Here is a 23,981-nt window from a genome sequence, read left to right as displayed (position 1 = left end):
TGACATGTAGATACACACAGCCGTGGTGCAAATTATTTATTGGCCAATAAGTCATACCCGCAGCGGGGGGGGGGGGGGGTTGCGTTGGGTGCGATTGCACCCAATGTTTTTAGACGAGTAAAAAAATATTTGAACTATAAGATGCACCAAACTTTATTCGACGCAAAAACGATTATCTTTTCCCGGAATCCAGTGAGTCTTCGTATTAAGCGTTTCAATAATGTTGAGCTCGATATGCTACCGACAGGAAAGAGAGAACAATTTAGATTATAATTAACGGAATGTTATGCCAGCTTCCGAAAATGACGGAAATCAAAAGACACCCGTCGACTATTGCCGAAGACTAATGAGTCACTGGTTAATAATTTTGCATTATACCACGATTTATAACAATTAACGATTGTATGCAGCATTTTCGACAGACTGCGTTGTCTTTTTGTTATATACCCGTACAACCATTTTCGGATCGCCTGCAGGGTTTTCAGACAAAAAATATCAGCTATGCTCAAGACAGGATAATTTTTTGTTGTTGTATGGCAAGAAAACAAATCATTTCTACAAAGCATGTAGCTTTTTTGTAGTTTACAAACATCTTATGGCATCTGTTCTGCTCCACATACAGAACTGCCCACAATGTTTTAATTATGTCAAACTTGACATCAGGAAATATGCCAAACTCTGAAACTGTTGTTATTGGCGTTGCACTGAAGTGCGGCGACTAGTATGTAATACGTTTTTTTTTTCGCTTATGGGGGGAGAAGTTATTTTACGGATCAATGTATATATTTTTTGTTGTCAGAATATCTTGCATAGTGGTGATTTTTTTGTGTAAATTAGTGTAAATAAGTACTGCATTTGTGCCTTTTACATTCACTACAACATTTATTGCCAAAAATGCAAAGCTAATTCTTTTAATTAATAACTGATCACATGGACTGGGCAATAATAAAAGATCACAGGGACTGGGCAAAAACGCGAACCGGTGAAACTTTCTGGTTTTGTATAAAAACAAAACTTCTTTGTTCCACTTTCATAGCAACCACCGAGTTACTAATAAAGGCGCTATAGAGCGCGAAGCGCGACACGTATTATTAATTGTAATAATGAGTCTTGATAAAGGAAGCAGCCGCTTATCAATGAGGAGCACCATCACAGCACCCCAGTCTCATTACTATCAATTCCTCCTACAGGGTTGTTTTTTTTTTAAGAACCACATATAGAAGGCCGCAGGCCTGACCCGTATCTTGCCAGTGGTATGGACACTTTGGAATGGACCTTTAACCCCGCTCACTATCCAGTGTTTAAACTTCCTGGTTTACATTTAAACCGACTATTAATAGCTTATTAATATCTTAGTTAGAAGGTAATTTTTCAAGCGGTTCCGTAGTGTAGTGGTTAAACGCTCGCTTCACATGTGAGAGGCCCAAGGTTCGAGCCCCAGGAGAATCAAATTAGTTTATTTGTGTTCTATGTTAACTTTTTGTTTTGATTTATACATTTTAGTATAAATAAATATACTGTTTTATTGTAACCATTTTTTGTTTTTATTATGTGATGATATATATGTGTGAGGGGGGGGGGTTCGTTAACACATTAAAACTTTTACAGTGTTTTCATATCAATGAGTACTCAACCCCTATCGTAAATGAGCAACGTAAGATTAAGTTCAGAATCATATTCCATTGAAGTTGAGAAAAATATGAAATTACGCTTACAAGAGGAAGCAGATTTTTTAAAACCTACACAGTTCTGTTCCATTAATGAAAACTGCACACGGATGCCAGTAAAAATATGGCAACCAATGTAAATAAAATTAACTATGAAATATTTGGGGGTTACAACACAAAATAATAGATAATGATTATATGGGTTAATAACACAACATCATAGATAATGGTTATTTGGGGGTTATAACACAAAATCATTGATAATGGTTATACCAGTATCTTTTTTATTTTGTTAAAAATAATCGGCCAATATATTAATAATAACAGTAGAAACAAGAGCGCCGCATGACGGAGCAATATACGCCCGATTCGTGTGCCATTGGAGATGATACACTGATGATTGATGTATTTGTTTTGGAAATAAGCAAAAAAAAAATTCAAAAATCGCGAAAAAAATAAACCCGATGAAAATATCGCAAAATAAAACTGGATAAAAATATTGCATAAAAATATTGCATGTGTTAATCGGTTGCATGTCTCCAATCAGACCTGACTGATATATAATCTATATACTACCTCTGACCAAGTTTGGTGAATTCAACTTGAACTAGAGCTTTGTCACTGAATGTGACTTATACCCCCATACCACTTTGACGCAGGATAAAAAGTTGTTTAAAAGTTTCGGATGAATACAATTTGAATTAGAGTCCGGACAAAGTGGCGCCGTTGAAAATGCACTAATTGACCCTATGACCTAGTTCTTGACCCGACATGACCCATATTCGAACTTGACCTAGATATCAACTAGATGCAACTACTGACCAAGTTTGGTAAAGATCGGATGAATACAATTTGAATAAGAGTCCGGACAAAGTGGCGCTGTTGAAAATGGACTAATTGACCCTATGACCTAGTTTTTTACCTGGCATGACCCATATTCGAACTTGGCCTAGATATCAACTAGATGCAACTACTGACCAAGTTTGGTGAAGATAAGATTTATACAATTTGAATTAGAGTCCGGACAAAGTAAAATGCACTAATTGACCCTTTGACATAGTTTTTGACCCAGCATGACCCATATTCGGACTTGACCTAGATATCAACTAGATGCAACTACTGACCAAGTTTGGTGAAGATCGGATGAATACAATTTGAATTAGAGTCCGGACAAAGTGGCGCCGTTGAAAATGCACTAATTGACCCTATGACCTAGTTTTTGACCCGGCATGACCCATATTCGAACTTGGCCTATATATCAACTAGATGCAACTGCTGACCAAGTTTGGTGAAGATCGGATGAATACAATTTGAAATAGAGTCCGGACAAAGTGGCCCCTTCGAAAATGCACTTATTGACCCTATGACCTAGTTTTTGACCCGGCATGACCCATATTCGAACTTGGCCTAGATATCAACTAGATGCAACTGCTGACCAAGTTTGGTGAAGATCGGATGAATACAATTTGAATTAGAGTCCGGACAAAGTGATGCCTTCCGCCCGCCGCCCGCCGCCCGCCCGCCGCCCGCCCGCCCGCCAAGGGGTTTCACATAATACGTCCCGTATTTTATACGGGCGTATAAAAATCGTTCCATGTAACTTCATTGAGTGCCTTTTATACTGAAATTCCCGATGCCCTTTGATGCTTTGCATCAATACTTATTTGAAATGAATTTAAAACGTTATAACATATATGATCAGTTGGACGTTAACGTTAAATGTTCATTAACTGTGACGGATCGTGAACATACGGGAAAATAAGTCCATATTTTTTCTTCAACGCCCTGTTATACATTTATAAGGGCTTTGAGACGATAGGGTCCTGTAGTAGTTTGTGGTTAAAGGGTCTTTATGAAGCATTAATTGTTGTATTCTGAAATTCGTTTGGAAAATAATAACTAATTTGTTAAAAATAATTTCAAAAAATACAATAAACCAGTTATAACATTTTTATTTCTGTTTAGTATTGATGCAGATTAGAGAAGACCCAGTTTTGTTAATCAGTGTTTGTTGTACAAAACACTATTAGCACGTTTAAAGCAATGCTAGGCCTCGGGTACTACCCATAGTAGCAGACAGTTGTTTTGAAAAAAATAATCATTTTATTCCTTTTAATATGCTTGATATAGGAATGGTAGAATATAGAATGGTAAATAACACCAATGTTAACAAGATTCCAATAAATAATGATATTGTATACCGTTCTTATTGTTGATTTTATATTATATCAATGTGTTGTTGCATATGTAAACAAAGTGTGTGCGCGCATACTAGCTTCGGGTATAAAATAATGTATTTCCGTGACTGATCAGAAAAGCTGGTTATTGAGAAACGGCAGTGGGGAATACATGCATGTCATATCATATTCATGTCGATCAGTCGCTGAGTATAGTCAATAAATGTGAATTTTCATATAAAAATGCTCCATGACTTCAGTCTCTGAATTTAGATAAAAACCCACCAGAATGCAGGATTTTACTTTTCATTTTCAACATTTTCTAGAGGGGGGACCTCAAAACCCCCGATTGCAGGCGTCCCTCCCCCCTACCGCCACGCCACTTCGTTGCTCAATAACAATCGTTGATGGGAAAATTCGCACCCCCGTTTTCAAAACTCTGGCTACGGGCCTGATAAGTGATGTCTCTACCTGCAACATTAACTGCATACAAAGGATTTCCTTCGTACAAAATATTTGCATTTAAATCAACGTATTTAATTTTCATCATAACTATCGTTAAATACATTAATATAGCTTCTGTGGACTGGAGCTTTTTATTCCCCCGGTAGGATGGCATATAGCAGTCGCACTGTCCGTCCGTCTGTCTGTCTGTCTGTCACACTTTTGCGTTTACGTTTCGAAAATGCTCATAACTTCTATGTCTCTTCAGATGTAGCCTTCATATTTGGAATGCATGTGTATATGGACAAGGCCTTTCCATACGCACACAAATGTTGACTCCTTTGACCTTGAACTAAGGTTCCGCGTTTAGGTTTCGAAATCTGCGTTTAGGTTTCGAAAAATCATTTTTTCGGGGCATGTCTTCTGATGGAGACAGCTCTTACTTGTTATTTACTCATATTTTTACGACTTATGTTTAAATATGTGAACGATAATTTGCATATTTCTAACCTTCGGTATGCGCTTATATGTTAAGTCTGACTCATTGTTAGTATAGTTATGTGACGTTGGTCGGCGGGTCAAAACTTAAAAGGTTTGGATTGGGTCGGGTCAGGAATGAAATAAAGTTACTACAAACAATAAAACTCAATGAAGTAACCTATTTCTTCATCAAAACAATTAACATAAATTAATAATTTTGCCAAAATGTCAAAAAAACAGGGACTGCAGTACATTGTGCATTTATATTGAATGTTGTTGTTTTTCTAAATCAATAAACACAATCAGAGCATATTTCAAAAAATTCGTTTTGCCACAATATATATATATATATGAAAAAAATACATAAATAAGTTGAACATATAAATATGATTTTATAAAAAATATCATTAATATCATTATATAAACGCGCCATTGTACTGCTTCGCGGCCAGCCTATTGCTTTCACGGCAAAACATCACATCAAATCTGAAAATTGGGAAAAAAACATAGAAATTATTCATCACAGTCAAAACACGTGTTAGATTAATCGAATATACACCATTGCTAGGTGTGGAAAGTATAAAGGGCTTATAAAAAAGTTCTTATTTCAATACACTTTTTGGTGTTTGTTATCTCATATAATTTTTTAATAGTGTTTCAATAAACGTATATAGTGAAATATAAACATTTCGCATACAACATGGTGTCCATAAGACAGGTGTTCTGATAAAGACAAATGTATAATGACGGCCTTTAACCTCCCAAAACTATAACTTTTTACACTTGACATTGACTTTTGGGGTAAAGTTTTAAGAAGATGGACCTACAACAAAAAATCCTGCAAATATTTAACATATGTTTTCAAATCTTACCTTACCTAGGCCAGACTCGTGGATGTACCGGCGCAGTTTGACTTTCGCTACGAGATCGGTTATTTCCGCCACTTTCTCGTTGTTGAAATATGGAATACCGGCTGCCATTATCTTATGCTGGACGGCGGTCCGACGCTCGTACCTCGCCAGGATCTCGGACTGCTTTCGTTACCTGAGTTCCAGCAGGTCCACCTCAGCCTTCCGCTCGGCGTTTGTGATGTACCGAGATGTGGGGTATGCGAACACGGAACCAGTCTAAGGAACGGTGATTTGGGTACCTTTGTTGATTGGATTCGGCATGGGATTCTCTCCTTTTGTTGGGGAGCTGGAATCACCGTCTGTTGTAAACAAAGCTCTTATAAAAATGCATTTGCTTGGTTTCTGTTCTCTTATATCACCAATTAATACCGGTAGTACATAGGTTGTTTCAATAAATGTATGGAGTGAAATATAAACATTTCAGATACAACATGAAGTCTATCAGCCAATTGTTTTGGTAAAGAAAGTTTTATATGAAGGCATTTTACCTCTAAAAACGGTAACTTCTTAAACTTGACATTAAACAAATGTTCAAGACGTTGGACGGACAATATAAAATATCCCTTTTGACAAGAAAAAACAAGCAGTTTGATCTTCTCAACTAGATCGGCCATTTCGACAACTTTCTCGTCGTTGAAATACGGAATACGGGTGGCTGTAATCTTCTGCAGACCGGAGGTCCGATGCCCGTGCCGCGCAAGGATCTCCGACTGCTTTCGGAACCTGAGTTCCAGCAGGTTCATCTGAGCCTTCAGCTACTCATTTGTAAGGAACCGAGATGTGGGGTACTCAAACACGGGACCGGTCCATGGCACGGTGATTTGGGGCCCTCTGTAGATGGGATTTGTGTTGGACTCCCCTCCTTTTGTTGGGGGTTTGCTATCACCGTCGGGGAACGTGGACCGTGCGGATCTGACACAGGCTGCTCAATCCGAAAACAGTTTTCTGAAGAGTGCCGCAAACGCGCTCACGTGTTCTGTTCCCACACCTCGGGACAGACGCCTCCATAGGTTATTTTTAACCTTTGTTTCGTTTTTTGACTCCATAATTCGTGAATATCTTCGTTTCTTGACAAACAAACGTTTAGTGCCAGGATACGACGTCGTTTCCGAAATATAGTGTGGTTCGACGAGACCGACGTAAAATAACGTTCGATTGTTTTTCCGGTTTCATCCGCCAACTTCCTTGAAGAAAAATATCTACGCTGGCGTTTCTGTGCAAATGTATCAAGCAGGTATCTATCAACTTTCTCCAACCAAATGATTTCCGTTTTCCTCTTTGTTCATCGATTTATTTTAATTTTAATTAATCGTTAAATTCAATGACTTTTCAATAATTTAGTTTCATAAATATCTTAAACACAGCGTTTTATCATGCGCCAAACAAACTTGTGTTACCGGAAGTCAATATAGATGACGTCAACGTTATCTCGATTACGCGCCAATATGCTTTAAAAATCTGGTTCCTTTATATAACGAAAAATAAGAAACTGAGTTTTAAAAAATACGGTTGTTCGTTCAGCGGTTTTATTTGTATCGTTTAATGTCCAGCGATCTAATTTTTTTGAAGATCAGAAGAAGATAAAAATACGTAATTAGATTTTTTTATGAGAAATACAATTATTCCACTTACTTACCGGTACTTCATCTTTTTAAAAGAACAGTCCAAAATGAACAGGTCTAACCTTTTTAATCTTTAGTTTTTAATCACTAACAGGACCAAGAGAGTTACACTTGTATGCTTAAATGGTCGACTTGAAAATATTTAAAAGGATATTTTAGTGTAAACAAACATATAGAAAACTTGAAATTCAATGATTACAGATACAGAATAATAAATGACAAACTAAGTAATTAAATGTTCTAAAGTGACCAGTATACTACTCGGATATTAAATATCTAATAACGATCCGTTTACAAGCTATACATTAACATAGATTGCTAGAAATATTGATAAACATTAGAAATTGTTTACAATCGTCACTGGGATCACAACATCTTACCAAAAAAAAACAATACAATATGTGTCTTGTTCTGAGAAAACTGGGCTTAATTCATGTGCGTAAAGTGTCGTCCCAGATTAGCCTGTGCAGTCCGCACAGGCTAATCAGGGACGGCACTTTCCGCTTTAATGGTATTTTTAGTTTCAAGGAAGTCCCTTCTTCTTTTCGAAAATCAAGTTTAAGCGGAAAGTCGCCCCTGATTAGCATGTGCGGACTGCACAGGCTAATCTGGGACGGCACTTTACGCACATGCATTATGACCAGTTTTATCAGAACAATACAATATTTAATGATAAGCATAAGACTATACAGTATTTACCACATTATAGATTGAGTCAAAATTGAAAAAGATCAATACTGGTAAGAATTTCCACAAAAAAATAGCCTTTTAAAATACCTTACTACTCTATGGTATTTTGATTGTATTGGTAAAAGCTTACACAACAACTATGAACTTCATTTTAGATGTTAATTAAGCATCATAACTTCAAATGATTGTTAATTTATTTAAAAAAAAACAACAGTAAATGATACATTATGATTAGTAATGCCATCATAGAAAATGAGCAAAGACAGTAAACAAATCAGACTTGCGAGCATGTGCCAACCCTTTGTCAGTGACAATTACCATATAACTACATAAAATATATTTGCAAGTGCGCACGCGAAGATTTTCACGTGCGCGCATATTAAAACCTTGTTTATGGCATGAAAGTTGCTCATGCGTACGTTAAGACTTGCGTCATTGAAAATATTTTTACAGTGTCATATGTGTTGGCTAAATGAAGTAGGTATTCGTTTCGGTGAATGCATGTATCATTGCAACATACCATCATAAAAATCGTTCATACATGCACGTACATTTAATCCTTGTAAAAGCATAACATTCCCAAAAACATTTCTTATACCGCCCACATGTGTAAGTTTCTGAAATTCTTCCTTATTGCTTTGTAGCGCATCGGATTGGTCGGAATTATTTCATTGAGTTTGCTCAACGCGATGGAGCATTTAATATTTAAATTTCATGAGTGGGTAAATGCTTTTATTGAATATCCTATTTCTTATAATACACTTGCAAATGATGATGTTTCCCATTATGTTTGTATTAAAATAAACAGAATAAGTGAGGGCATGCATTATTTAAAGAAACTAGATGAACTTGTGTTTATAATTGTTTTTGTTTTTACTTACAACGTGTAGTCTGAAACCTCTTCAGTAAGAATTCGTATGTATTGTGTCTGTATGTCATATAAGTGTACACGGCAATATAATTGCTATGTCGTTTGTGCAATTTTCATCATTTCATTTCATCTGTACTTAAATCAATATACTACAAACTTAAGTCAAGTTAGACACCCACGTAAATTTGTTTACATTCCCACCAACAGATTGCATATGTTAGTATAAAAATCTCTATCTTGGATGGGGTAAAATGTAACAAACATGGTTGGTACATGTATATTAATCTTTGTTCTATAATCGGTCAATTTATGTAATATTGATATTTTAATGAGAAAAGAAACCACCATAATTTGCTTAAAATGTATAATCAAGAGGCAAACAAAACTCCATCTAAAGAAATTAATATAATATAAACAAGATTGAAACTTTTGGAAAGAAATCGGGTCTCTTATTGGACTGCAAACATATGAATACTTTATTTATGCAAGTCATTGGCAGATGGTGGTCAACAAAAGTTTCTTCCAAGTGCGACCTTTCTGATGGCCATCAGAAGCGATTGGCCCATTATCAGAACGCTTATAGCGTAGCAAGGCTGTTGGTAAGAATAAGACAAAATGACAAATTACATTGGTCCGTGTAAATACGGTCTTTTTGTTTTTCGCTTTCTTTCGACAAAAACGGAACAAGAAAAAACAACCCGTTACTTCGTATTGTGATTTATAAACAAACAAAACAACATAATACAGAAAATCAAAAGGTTTTCTTAATAGGGTTTGTCGTTGTTCTTATTATACAACAAAACACGAATTTTTTTTCCGTATATACTTTTCGTTCTATCTGAATATATCGAAAATCAAACATTTGAATATTAGAGTAAAGCGTGTATTCCCGTTTACCGTTTTTGCTTTGATAATACGAAATACGCATAACGCTTATATATTTTGTTTTTATTTCACTGAACATCCTGAGCACTCCCTTTAATACGTATTGGCTTTATAACGCTGAATAGTAAACCCTCTTATTTTTCGCACCTTTAGTACACGATGTCATACAACAATTTTAACAATTATTCATGCGTTAAAGTTAAAAGTAATTTTTCAAAGTGCAGCATTTTAAAAAAGTTATGTGAACAGATGTTCATTGAAAGGGTCTTAAGTGTTTTAATTTATTATTTTAATTGCTTATAAATCGAAACCTGTGCCGAGATAAACTGATAAAATAAAAAGAAAATATTCATGCTTCTTTGGTTTTAAACATTAAGAAAAGTGAAGCATATTTCCCGAGATTTGGGTTTAAAGTATATAGATATGGAACATAAACAGTGACTTTGAGTGCTGATTAGAAGGAATGGATCTATTTTATGATTTTCTTCTTGCGACCCGAGCTATTTAGAGGTAGGAATCCTGTGTGTAGACTTTTACGTCGCTAGAACATGTTTGCCAATCCCTGTGTACTCAACACTCCTACCTAATCAACTTTCTAAACTCACGAAAGATGGGACGAATTCTGAAATATATCTGCACTTTCAAGCATTTATAATTAATTTAAAGGCTTTTCATTTTACGTGGTGTATTGTGCTGTCGTAGAAAAGCGGAGTATCCTGAGGAAATCCAATCTGTCCGCTATGGTGACCACTAACCAAAGCTGACATGCGACGGGAACAGGGATTTAACCCATTCGCAATTTCGGGTCGATATTTTGAATCCTGGGGATGATTGCGGTGGTTCGATGGCCCTAGGTCCTGGTGCAGGTCAAATGTCGGACTGATGTCAATACCGACGTTGGAATGATATACAAATATGTTTCGTACTGATATAAAATGTTTGCTGGGTGTGCTAGAGCGTGTCCATCTTACGCAATACAAAGTTATGCTAGACGACGGACACGGATCTGTTCGACTGTATTTAATATTTCAGATGAAACCATTTGTAAGAAAAAAATAACATTTGTAAACTTTGTACAGCTTAAACAATGTTCTGTTAAACCTTTACGACATTGATACATATTTTGACGCATTTTAGTACCTTAGAAAGTTACATTTATTTAATACCTTTCTAAAAAAAATCAAGTTTTAAAGGCGCCATTTCCAACCCTTAGTTACTGATGAGCAGCAAATAGCATAAAACCTGAATAGACTGCGAGGTACTGGTTTTATGCTGGTTGCAAAAGTCATTTTCACTTTGCTTCTAAGTGGGAAAGGGTTAAATGTTCTTCATTCTTCATGATTATATAACATGATGTCAGACAAAGGAATAAAAGGGAAATGGACTAAAAAGCTTGACTTAAAGCAACTATAGCTTTATCAAACCATTTTAATGGTGGTACGTATATCATTTCGGTATCTTAAAATGAATGTAGTTAAATTTTAAGTGCTTTATGGCATGATCATTGAATACTAAGTAGCTACTTTAAGTTGCACTACAGTTTATCTGATGAACACTCAAAATGATTTCGTCCAAAGAATTATTGTATGTGTGTTTAATGTATATTTTAAGTATTTCATACATCGAATTGAGAAACTAGCTCTCGGTTAGCCCGAAACCATTTTGGCGACACAGTAATACCAAAAATGTTATCGTATTTGTTACGAAACCGAAATTCGTGTCGATGAGGCGCTTGAAAATATTTGAACATAATAGTGGGAAATTTCATACAGAGTGCATGTAAATTTTACATCCATTACTATACGAACATGAAATTGTATAAATTACTAGCTCGTTGATGTTAAGGTACCATTCCTTCTGCACTTTTATTCCAGTTTGCTGTAAAGCGACGTTAAAATTGTTCGTTACGTACGTTTGTACGATAATACAGACGAAATTAATTTTGGCTTTCAATAGATAAAATCGGGTGTTGCTTTTTTAATAGATTATTTGTTAGCCTTTCCTCTGTAAAAATAATTCATGAGGCAATCACGCAAAAACCGACCCACCAGTTATACAAAGTATTTATAAACACATTGAAAGTTCATTTGTTCTTAAAGTACACAATCGGTAAATTCAAACAATCGAATTCAGTGTTGCAAAACGTGAACTTGTATTGCTTAATACTTTATATCCCCGGGATTCGCTCACAAATCTTGTGAAAATATGCAAAAATGTTATTTTTCGTTTTATTGCTATGTTGTATAACATGAATTAGCTTGTCTCTTAAATAGGCTAGCAAAACACTTTGTTCATCACTATACATTATTGAGAATAGCATTTTAATGTGTAGATATTGTAACCGGAAAGGTCCTTTCACATAATGTCGTGCACGAATGTTAATACGTAAGTTAATACAACGAACATGGTGCCCAATACTTATTTTTAACGAGTAGCATCAAGTATCAAAATACAACATTATCTTACTTATCGAACAAAACGGAAACATGAACAGACATAAATAGGGACATAACAATAGTATAAATATATATTGTAAAAAATAAAAAAGAACTTATGGGGCGTTTTATGAGTATTACAAGAAATTGGTTTATTTATTTTGTTTATTATCAAGATGTATGTATATATGCAAACATAACAACACTTCATCTTTCTGACATCGCTTTCTTACACAACGCGCTTTTTAAAATGGTATACAGATGGAATTAAATTAAAACGAATAATAATGGGGGCAGTTTTGTGCTATGATGACATATTAATATGACGCCGATTTTAAGTTCAAACACTAGCTGTGAAGGAAAATGTTATGATCGTATATATATTTAAATCTTTATAAAAATGATTGTAAAAATAGAGATAACTTTAAACAAGATATTCGGGGTATATACTTATTATGAAAATTATTGTTTTAAATTTGCGTTTCTTAGAAATAAACTTGAAACGTGTTTTTCACTTTATCCACCGAATGTAATGTATGTGTTTTACGCGGGCATCGAACCTCCGTACTTTTGCGGGATCATCTCCAGAGGAACACATTGAATCAATACCGGATGGAATAACTGCGTCCGGCCGCCAGCGTCTTGTGGGCATCTGTTGTGCTCAACGGCGCGTTCTTTATAGCAGACAACATAGAAAGGACTCCACAGCTTCGCTTCGTGCGGGGCAAGGCCGTCGAGTTTTCCAACGCAGTTGCCGAACCGGACATTGCAAGGAATACAATGGGCTGCCGCACATTGATTCTGTCTGTAGTCGCCTAAGGTGTCAAACAATTAGAAGGTGAGACTTAACATCAACAACAACAAAATACTTAAATTTTAAGATGCAATTTGGATAAATTATACAACGATGTAACTATACAACGATTACAAATGAGAATACCAGACGTGTATCAGTTAAAAATATGTTCCCCTTCTCTCTATACTGTTTGAGAGACTGCTTTACTGTTACTGTTTAGAAAGAGGTCAACACTCTGGTAATGAAAAAGTATCCTTTCCGAAATCTTGAGGCGCGCATCTTTGATTGAGTGGTAATGTGTTTGAGTACTTTCATTCCTCGATATGTTTTGCGTTACGCGCGACGCGCACAATCAAGCGGGTTCGAGAGAAGGTCGTACGGACAAGATAAATGTATATGTACAAGACGCTGAAACCGGGGTCATTTAATAACATCAAAGGAGCTTAAAATTTATCAAGTATACTTACAAGCGCCTTTAAATTCTTTCCTAGATCCACAAGTCACGTTTTCAAAATGTTCACACTGCTCCGAATCCGCGTTGAAGAGCTGTGGGTATGGACACTCGACCATGTGTTGCTCCAGCAAACGAGGTATGTACTGGTACCACACGCTGCAGTTGTAGTACGCCTGACACTCCGTGGGGTGGGCGATGATGCCGCCAAACATGGCGCAACGTTCTTCGACAGATAGCGGACCTGGTAATTTAAAGCATTATATTGGTACCAACATTAGAATAACGATGTGTTTCCGGAAATATGAATAACAAACGAATTTTCGAATATCATTTTCAGTATTCGTTCCCATCCCTAGTACAAATGTAATGAAATGTTCTGTCAATATTTTCAATGTGTACGGCTGAACGCTATTTAAGGTTTTTGCAAAATTTCTGAGTAAACACTACACGTCCTGTATAGTAAATAATTCACATAATCTTCAAACCATGTTTGCGTACAAGATAACATAGTAATAGTGTAAGCGTCCCCAAAATTACTCACCGGTAGTTGTCACCGGAGTCGCCGTCACTCCACTATCCGGAATGCAGTCGTCTAAGTCGCTGCCTTTGTGAACGCATGCGTTAACGGTTGCGCTGAACCTGGTGCCTGCGGGACAAGGCGGCATCTCGACGGGCGACCCCCAAACGCATATGTAGAAACCCATGCAGTCTGCCTTAGGGATGATTTGGTAGTCGCCATTCGTGTTGCACTGCAGATTATTGGCGAATGCCGCGCTTATTAGCACTGCCACACTCAGAAATACCGAGATACACGTATACTCATACGGCATTGTTAATTTAATAATTATTTAAAGTTCGTAAAATTAAAATGTCTTCCTGTTCAACTCGTTTATCCCTATATCACTATTTCGTTAGGTATGCTTGAGAGATGCAGCTTGATTGATCGAGATTTGCAAACGCCGGGGGCTTTATACCCACCCAAGCCTACCTTTGGGCTTGTCAATGCACGTCGTGTAATCAAAACTTACCCATAAATATATAATGGCGTAGGCGCACAACTTCGATTGGAAGTGATTTTATTGTATACCCGGATGTGGTATTAATTTATACCCATAATAACCATAAACAAGTCATATTAAGTGTCGCTTGCATGGTAATGTATGACGCTGCAAACAACGCACTTTCGTTAAAAAAACAAAGACAAACGATACGCTAATGCAAGCGAATAAATATATGTTTTTTTCCAAAATGTACTAAAACAAACGTGGCAAGAAAGCCCTCGATTGCTCAAACGAATGTTATAGCATGACTTACGTTTAGTGACGTCTATATGTAATGATTTACTAACACCCATAATTTTAAATTAAGTTTCAAATCATCCAAGGAATATGTTATTAGATAATCGGATTGCCTATATGACCATATGTATTTTAACGTGATAAAATTATTTAAGGGAAGTTTATCGAAAGTTCCTTTAATAAATATTTCTACTTTAAGGTTTTTAAATCAGCCAGGGATTTGCGGATATAAATGTTTGTTGAGTTTTCAATATTGCGAATTAAGGAAGACTGCCTCGCTCCATTGTGGTGAAGTTCATATCGAAAATAAATGGGTAAATGACTTATGCAGGGAAATCCTTTGTGAACAGGACCGACCATTGTGTGAAATATTTAGAAATTCAAACAATTGATACACACAATGAAAGTGAACTATCTTTAAAACAATTACAGTCAAAGGGATGTAACAAAGTCTATCCCCAAACCAATATTACTTACAGTTTATTTACCCTGATTCTAACTCATTATAGACATTGCCCAAACGAATTTTCTGATGAAGTTCTATCAGAATTAATAATAAATCGCCTCAAGATTTATTTGTTTCTGTCAAAGATTTTAACTGGTGTCATTGGACACGTGACCCAGATTGAAACTCGACCTAGAAACTGACCTCATTATTCGGACCAACTATCATTAAAATGGAATGCTAAATGTGGCCTCGGGAGTGGTTCTGAAAGACGCACAAAACACACTGGATCACATGACGACAGAAACCGAACAGAGGGTGATCACGTTTACTCATCTTCAGTTTTTCGTGCTTAAATGGCTAAACGCTTCAAATTTTACCCATGCCGCAAAAAAATGGCCACCCGAGAGTAAATGTCGCTTATAAAGACTCACATTAGCTTCTTAGTTTGCAGTAAAACTGCAAGGCCTAAAGGTTTCATAATTTGTAAATATGTTTTTTGCGATCACATCTGGCTTCACTCCAGGAACCTTCATATATGACAATATCTAGTGATCTACTAGCAAGATAATTGCAAGGATGTCTTACGGGGCAAAATAAACGCAGTCGTCTTGCCAAATTTCAAAAATCCAAGAAGCATATTACATTTTTTTCTTCATTTAATACGTTATACCCAATCTTAATAGAGGTTCGAGAAACTTTTTCATCACAATTCTTCTTTTCCTTACACTTCTCTCAAAAACCATCCTCCTACACTACGGTGTCTTTTTACATCGTTCATGTCTCGAAAATCACTGTAATGTCTCCACCTACATCTCTTTTGTCTCCTTTGACATATTGATTGCTTTCTCTAACCTCTATAATCTGTCTACACCCACATGTCTCCAACCAACTACCTCCTATCTCCAACCTCTTGTCTAACCTAAACCTTTCATTCCATCAAACCCCTTTTACCTGTCTACTCTAACATATCTCACCTTACCACTCTTTTATATCCAATTACTATGCTCGTACCTCACTCCACTTATATGTTACTTCCTCAGTCCTTTACCTGCCACGTCTCGTATGTCTCCTTTTATCTCTCTTCTATCTCATACTACCTGTTTCTTCATCCTTTGCATTGTCGCATCATACCTCTTTCCTGTATAATCTCTGCAGTTTCATTTCACCCCACAATTGTCATCTCCCCTGTCTCCTCAAAGCGATAACAAGTTTCGCGCTAAGATTTGATCGTGTGAATTTAACCTGGCAACCTAGTTTTTGGATGCACGTGACCCAGATTAAAATCAGCTTAGAAAATGTGAAAACCTCATGAAGATGTTGAACGTGTACCAGAGCCGACGACGACAAATGGTTAGTATTATAATTAAAACAATTTGATGAATAGTTAATCATTTAATTAGCAAAATACAAAATACCAAAAAAATAGCCTTTTGAAATATATTTGGTTGTTGCTGCTTTTGTTTTGTTATGTTTTGTTTGCTAGACCTTTTAAACAATTGATCAAACATGTCAATATGGTGAACAAAAATACCATATATGACTTATATATGATCCAGTTAATAATGCATTTGTAAAATATCATATAATATTATATTATCAGATATAAATTTATTCCCTACAAATGTTGATCATACATACATCATTTCATGTCTAGTTTATTGTTCAGAGTACTGAACTGTAAAATGTTGAAAATCAATTGTGTTTAAACTGAATCGAATGGACTGTTATTCTAAAACTAATACAAAAGCGTAAAACGATGATGTTTGACTTGATGCATTCCGTTAATTGAATTTACTAGAGGGCAGTGGTGTGTTTGAATTTTTTTTACAGCGAAAACACTCAACCAAAAAAACATCAATTTAAAAATTGACGTTTTGGTTCACATGTTAAACAATAGGTTCAATACAAAAACAACTATGCTTGCCCATGCTGTGACATACGCCCCTACATCATATGATTGTTAGAAAGGTAACTCGTTACTCTAAGTAATATGATCATGTAGACGAATACCCAAGAGCAATATTAATTCATCATTGACATTCGAAAGTTACAGAGTGGAAAAACATATGGGTGGTATAGTGCAATTATTCCATGGTTTCCTTCGTGGCATTATTAAAATAATCAAAATATTTTTTATAAATCCACATGGTGTTACTCTGAAACCATCAACATATTATTGATCGATTTATTTATTTGGGCATGGAGTACACAAACATGGACATTGAAATAACATGTATAATACAGAATCGTAGAACACATGAGAATGAATAAACCATGACATGCACACTAACACCAAGGATAACACAAAAAGAGCAACTCTTATTTCCATTGTTGTCCTTTGTGCTGGTGGCATGACACAGAGAGCGTTTTACCAACAAAAAGTAGCTTTTAAACATTAACCTTATAATAAAGTTAATATAAGTACACATTGTTAAATGGAATGATACCACAGATAAATGTACAAATCTATATTTGGCATTTTGTTTTCACAGTAAGGAAAAGGCTATAAAGAAATATAAAGAAATATATTTATGGAATTCAAAAAAGCTAGAAAATACTTGAAATTAAGACACACACTTACACATTACGCAATGTCCTTCTAAAAACCTAATAAAAATAATTCAATATCAATTAAAGGAAAGCTGATAAAAACAATATCTCAACTTCAGCAGTTATGAAAAAAAATCATCAAATTATTAGATCTAGCTGAACTGATTAAAATATTCCTATACCAAAACAATAATGATACATAGATTATAATGATATAAAAATGAGAAAATTATAAACTGTCCATCAGGTACTTCTTAACTTCTATTTTGAATAAGGTAACCTTCTTATACTGGATATGTCAGCCGGTAGGCCTTCTTATACTGGATATGTCAGCTGATAGGCTGTTCCACAGGGATCATTCAAGAGAGCAGAAGGACTTGGAACCTAAACCTTTGACCTTTGGAATATTAGGTAAATGCGTGAGAAGATCCAGAAATAATAAGTGCAAGTATATCTGAATGTGTAGGTTTTGTGTGTGTTCTTTTTACATAACCATCTTACATTTTGTACGTATGAAATTTTATGTTTTGTGAACATTTTTAAGCAGTTCAAAGGAATAAATAAAGGAAAACCCTCACAAGAATGTAGAACATCATGTATGGTATATTGCTTCAAGTAAATTAGATTACCATTCCTGCTTATATTGTTGTTTAATATTCTTTTGTTCAATTTATGTTCATTAATTGTATGTCTCTGAAATTATTCCTTGTTGATTTGTAGCGCGTGGATTGATCAGAATTATTTCATTGAGTTTGCAAAACGCGGTTGGGCACTTAATATTTAAATTTCAGGGATGATTATTGCATTTATTGAACTTCCTGTTTCGTATATTTAAGTTTCAAATATTGATGTTGACCGTTATGTTTGTATTGAAATAAACATAATAAGTGAGGACATGTTGTTTTTTTTAAAGAGATAAACTTGTGTTAATAATTGTTTTTGTTTTTACTCACAACGTCTAGTCGGAAACTTATTCAGTTAGAATTCGTACCTATTTAGTCTGTTCATTAATTGAGTGTACACGACAATGCTATCGCTATGTCGTTTAATGCAACTTGCGATCATTTCATCTGTACTTAATCAATAAACTACAAAAAAAATCAAATTAGGCACCCACATTAATTCGTCAACAAACTTAGGAAGAATTCAATTACTTTTATCCCATTCCAACCAACAGATTGCATTTGTGTAAGTTAAAACAATCTCTATCTTGGATGGGGTAAAATGTTGCATAAATGGTCCGTACATGTATATCAATTGTTGTACTCATGTCGGTAAATTTAGTTGAACATGATTTTTTTTAATGAGAAAAGTTTATTCGCTTAAAATATCGAACTCAAGGCAAGCGAAAGTCCATCTAAAAATCAATAAAATATGAACAAGATTTTAACTTTCGGAAAAATCGTTTCCTTTTGGACTTCAAATATGGGAATAATCTACGCAAGACATTGTCAGATGGTGGTCAGATGGTGGTCCAAGATTCTTCCAAATGCCACCTTCAGAGGCGATTGGCACATAAGCAGAGCGTAGCAAGGCTGTTGGTAAGGAATACAAAGTTTATCGTTGTTCTTATTATAAAACAAAACACGAAACTTATGTCCGTATTCATGTGTTCTGTTCTATCTGAATATAGCAAAAATCAAACATTTGAAAATAAGAATAAAGCGTTAATTCACGTTTACCTTTTTTTGCTTTGATAATACGAAATACGCGTACCGCTTATATATTTTATGTTTGTATTTCATTGACCAAAAACAATTTTTACAATTATTCATACGTTACAGTAAAGTTCAACTTTTCAAAGCGAATGATTTTCGACAAAGTTATGTGAACAGATATTTATTGAAGGGGTCTTAAGTGTTTTAATTTATTATTTTAATGGCTTGTAAATCAAAACCTGTGCCGAGATTAACTGATCAAATAAAAGTAAATCAACATGCTTCTATGGTTTTAAACATTTAGTATATCAATATGTTTTTTAAATAAAATAAATGCAATGTAAACGTAAATCCTCACTCAGGATACACGGGATTATGATTAGCAATTGATAAAGTGTTAAACCTTATTTAAATTGATGTCCTCGAGAACTATATACAACCATATTAACTACAAGATATCAACTAAGATCTGCTCTTGCACTAGTTGTGCTGAATAAAACCACACGGGGTCAGGTAAGAAGTCCATCAAGACAAGACCTCAGAAGAGGTCAAGAAGACGAGACTCATTTCAGGTATTCAATACTTCGGGTATTCAAGTAGATACGACTCCGGGTCTGTATACATACATCGTACCTTAGATATGGAACATAAACAGTGACTTTGAGTGCTGATTAGAAGGAATGGATCTATTTTATGATTTTCTTCTTGCGACCCGAGCTATTTAGAGGTAGGAATCCTGTTTGTAGACTTTTACGTCGCAAGAACATGATTGCCAATCCCTGTGTACTCAAGGTTCCTAGTGTTTTGTCAATGACCTAATTGTTCGAATCGTTTCAATAGTTTAAACGATGCCGAGAAAAGAACTACTGTTAAGTGATTATTCTTCGATGTTAATGAGGTCCTTCCAAGTCTAAGGCTGCATTATTTATGGACCCGGAGTGTGTACCAACACTCCTACCTAATCAACTTTCTAAACTCACGAAACATGGGACGAATTCCGAAATATATCTGCACTTTCAAGCATTTATATTTAATTGAAAGGCATTTAATTTTGAAGTGGTGTCTTGTTCTGTCGAACAAAAGCTGAGTACCCTGAGCAAATCCAACCGGTCCGCTTTGATGATCACTAACCAAAGCTGTCATGCGACGGGTACAGGGATTAAACACGAACGCAATGTCGGGTCGAGATTTTGATTGCGATGGAACGATGACCTTAGGCCCTCTTGCAGGCCCAATGTCGGACCGATGTTAAAGGGGACTTAACACGTTGTGGTAAATTGATAAAATAACAATAAAAAGTTTCAAATTCGCAAATTTTCGTTGTAGTTATGATATTTATGAGGAAACAGTAATACTAAACATATGCCATGCTCTAAAATATCCATTATGTGCATCTTTTGATGATTTAAAAACCTGAAAATTATAAAGCGTTGCAATGCGAAACGATTCAATAATTTGGCGAGTTTTGTTGTTGTCGTGGTATTTTGTGATACGACGAGGATTGCTTAAAATACACAACTCATGGTGGCCGAGTGGTCAAAGCGATAGACTTTTATTCCAGGATCAGTGGTTCGAGCAAAGTTGATGGTTACTTTTTTTATCTTTCTTTAATTTATTCTTTTTTTTTACCTGAGCTTTTTAGATCCAATGTTTACATTTATCAATATAAAGCATTCAATGAAAAACTTCAATAAATGCTAAAATCTGTGAAAATTCCCTTTTAATACGGATATTTGGCTGATATACGAATATGTATCGTACCGATATAAAATGTTTGCTCGGTGTGTTAGACCGTATCCATCTTACGCCATACACAGGGGGGAAGCGGACAACGACAACGAGCGAGGTATTGTATGCGCATTGGGGGTTAGAGGGTTAGGGTAAGGGTTAGGGGTCGGGTTTGCCTTAACCCATACCTTAACCCTAACACGACCTCTTATCCTAACCCTTACCTGACCATAACCAAGGGTTATCTCCCCTATACCATGCCTCGCTCGTTGTAATTGTCTTCTTTCCTACACAGGGGCGTATCCAGAAGTTTTTCAGAGGGGGGAGGGCTCAACTGGGGAGGATGTGGGAGGGGTGTCCATTCCCGCCGTCGAATTTTTTTGAAATAGCACATTAAAATGGTGCAATTTCATGCTATCTAATCAGTATTTGCATGATGAAAGTGCATAATGTAAGGCCCTGGAGTATTCATTAACTTGTTTATTATCTGTTATTTCATAATGTAAACAAATTGCTATTGTTTATATCATCATTTACTCAACCATTACACTATCCCATACACAAGATTATGGTTGAAGTGTTTAATTGTTATATTAACTGATAGAGTAATCATTTAAATATGTTTTGAGTGGATGACTGCATTGACGCACTAAGCGGTGCTAAATTCTTCTCGTCAATGGATCTAAACAGTGGCTACTGGCAGGTTAGCATGAAAGATAGTGTCAAAAAGAAGACTGTTGATTACTTTATTACGAAGAGTACAAAAGGGACATAAACCTTATACAACATATAATAGACTGGCTACCGGTTACATTCGGTTACATGCCAATATAACATATATCTATCAACATCCCTCTTTCTTTAAAAACAATATTATTAAGATCCATTAACAATATCAATTCAAATGATCAAGACAATGGTTTTAACTCTAAAAATAGTCTTTACTTATAAAACTAAGATCACTTAACAATAGTTATCACTCTTAGAACAGTCTAAACTTATAAACTTTTACAAACTTGACTAGAATTAAAAATGTTCAAACAGTATGTATTTTACTAACTTGACTAGAATTTAACATGTTCAAACAGTTTGTCATTTCTTGACATTCTAAAACTCTGATCAAATTATCAAGCTGGTAGCTAAAATCTCTTTCCTTAAACCTAATCTTCAGTCTTAGACATATGAAAACTATTCATTGATTTCACACAAAACCCTCAAGACACTGGGGTCTTTGAATGTTTCCGCGGGGCCTTAGGTTGTATCTGCTCGGACCGGATTCCGAAGCTGCTGTTGGTTCTTATTCAGAGGCTGCTGTCGTGTTGCCTGCTAAAGATGTTGCAGTCATACGAGTAGTTTGATTACAAGTTTCAGAATTCATATCGCCATAACGAGGCGGAGATTGCTCGCGAATCTGCACTTCGACTTTTGTCGGACGGATATGAACACGAGTTCTGGCATACAGCCCACTTTCTTCACTACGCACAATATATCGATCACCATTGATATTTTTAACTATGCCTTTCTGCCAGGGCTTTTTGCTCTGCTTATGGAAATACACTGATTGACCGATTTTTACTTTTGGTTGATCGTGCGCTTTTTGATCGAAACATTTTTTCACCGATTTCTTACGATTCACTCGCGATTCACAACTTGGCTCTGCTTTCACGCGCGAAGGTACCAATGGTGCGAAGCTTTCGATTCATCATCATCTCAGCTGGACTCCTCTTGGTGTCGGCACGAGGGGTGTTTCGTTGCTCCAGAATCGCCTCCATCGGGTCCGTGCGCGACTCGTGGCGCTTGATGTTCAGTGTCTTCATGGCTTTCACAGCACTCTCAGCTTTACCATTTGATGCTGAGTGGTGGGGAGACGTGATGTCATGCTTTATACCCCACTTCTGTGTAAAGTTACGGAATTCTGTGGACATATACTGGGGTCCACCGTCGCTTATCAGTTCTCTGGGAATTCCGAATCTAGCAAAGTGTTTCTTCATTTTGTCAATCACTTGCTGACTGGTTGCCGCTGTCAGAAAATCCACTTCGATGAAGCTTGAGTGGTAGTCTATGACGACGAGATATAATCTGTTCTGTATTTGGAACAAGTCCGATCCGACCTTGTCCCAAGGTCGTAGTCCATCACTTTGTTGTTTCAACTTTTCCTGTTGAGGGGAAGGTTTTCTGTCCTCACACTGTACACATTTTTTTCGTGAACTCTTTCAGTTCTGCTTTCATAGCCGGCCAGAAGATCGCTCCGCGGGCTCTTCTGTCCATACTATCATTACCTAGATGTGCTTTGTGCAGTCTTTGCAGCATTTCTTTTCTCAGGCTTTTTGGAATAACTATTGCTTCACCTTTGAAGATCACTCCATCTTGCACACTGAGAGTATCTCTGAGAGGGTGATATTGTCCGAGTTCAGCACTAATGTCACCTTTTTCGGCCATCCAGTGATAATCAAGTGCTGAAGCACTTTCATTGAAGAATCTTCTTCTGTTGCACGTCTGATTTCCAGAATTCTTGCATCTGGAAACTGGTCGAATGCACCATTTTTGAAATTTCGAATGTCCAACCGATCTGCAATTTCATTTTCCTTTGATTCTGGGTATGCACGACTCAGAGCATCCGCGATCACGAGATCTGAGCCCTTTACAAGCTGGAACTCGATGCCATACCTCAGGAGTTTCATAATTATATCTTGTAGTCGTATTGGCCCTTGTCTCAAAGGCTTTTTCAAAATAGTCTCTAATGGTTTATGATCATTCTGCACTACTACTTTGATTCCAAAGGTGTATTGGTCAAATCGCGTCAGTCCATATAGAATTGCTAGTGCTTCTTTTTCGATTTGCGCCCATTTTCGCTCAGCGGGGGTAAG

At 36.1% G+C, this 23,981-nt stretch overlaps 1 protein-coding gene across 1 annotated transcript; it reads right to left on the bottom strand.

Moving 5' to 3' along the window:
• Window positions 1–12,333: 12,333 nt before the first annotated feature.
• Window positions 12,334–14,394, bottom strand: LOC127881677 (uncharacterized). The gene is made up of 3 exons (XM_052429782.1): window positions 13,974–14,394; window positions 13,446–13,673; window positions 12,334–12,997 (listed from the first exon to the last, which is right to left on the bottom strand). The coding sequence occupies exons 1-3, from the start codon at window positions 14,260–14,262 to the stop codon at window positions 12,726–12,728; spliced, it is 789 nt and encodes a 262-aa protein (XP_052285742.1). The 5' UTR covers window positions 14,263–14,394; the 3' UTR covers window positions 12,334–12,725.
• Window positions 14,395–23,981: the final 9,587 nt, after the last annotated feature.

This window comes from Dreissena polymorpha, chromosome 5 (assembly GCF_020536995.1).
Source record: "Dreissena polymorpha isolate Duluth1 chromosome 5, UMN_Dpol_1.0, whole genome shotgun sequence".
In the NCBI taxonomy this organism is placed as follows: domain Eukaryota; kingdom Metazoa; phylum Mollusca; class Bivalvia; order Myida; family Dreissenidae; genus Dreissena; species Dreissena polymorpha.
Note: the sequence above shows the minus strand (reverse complement) of the source record. Positions and strands in the feature narration are given on the sequence as shown.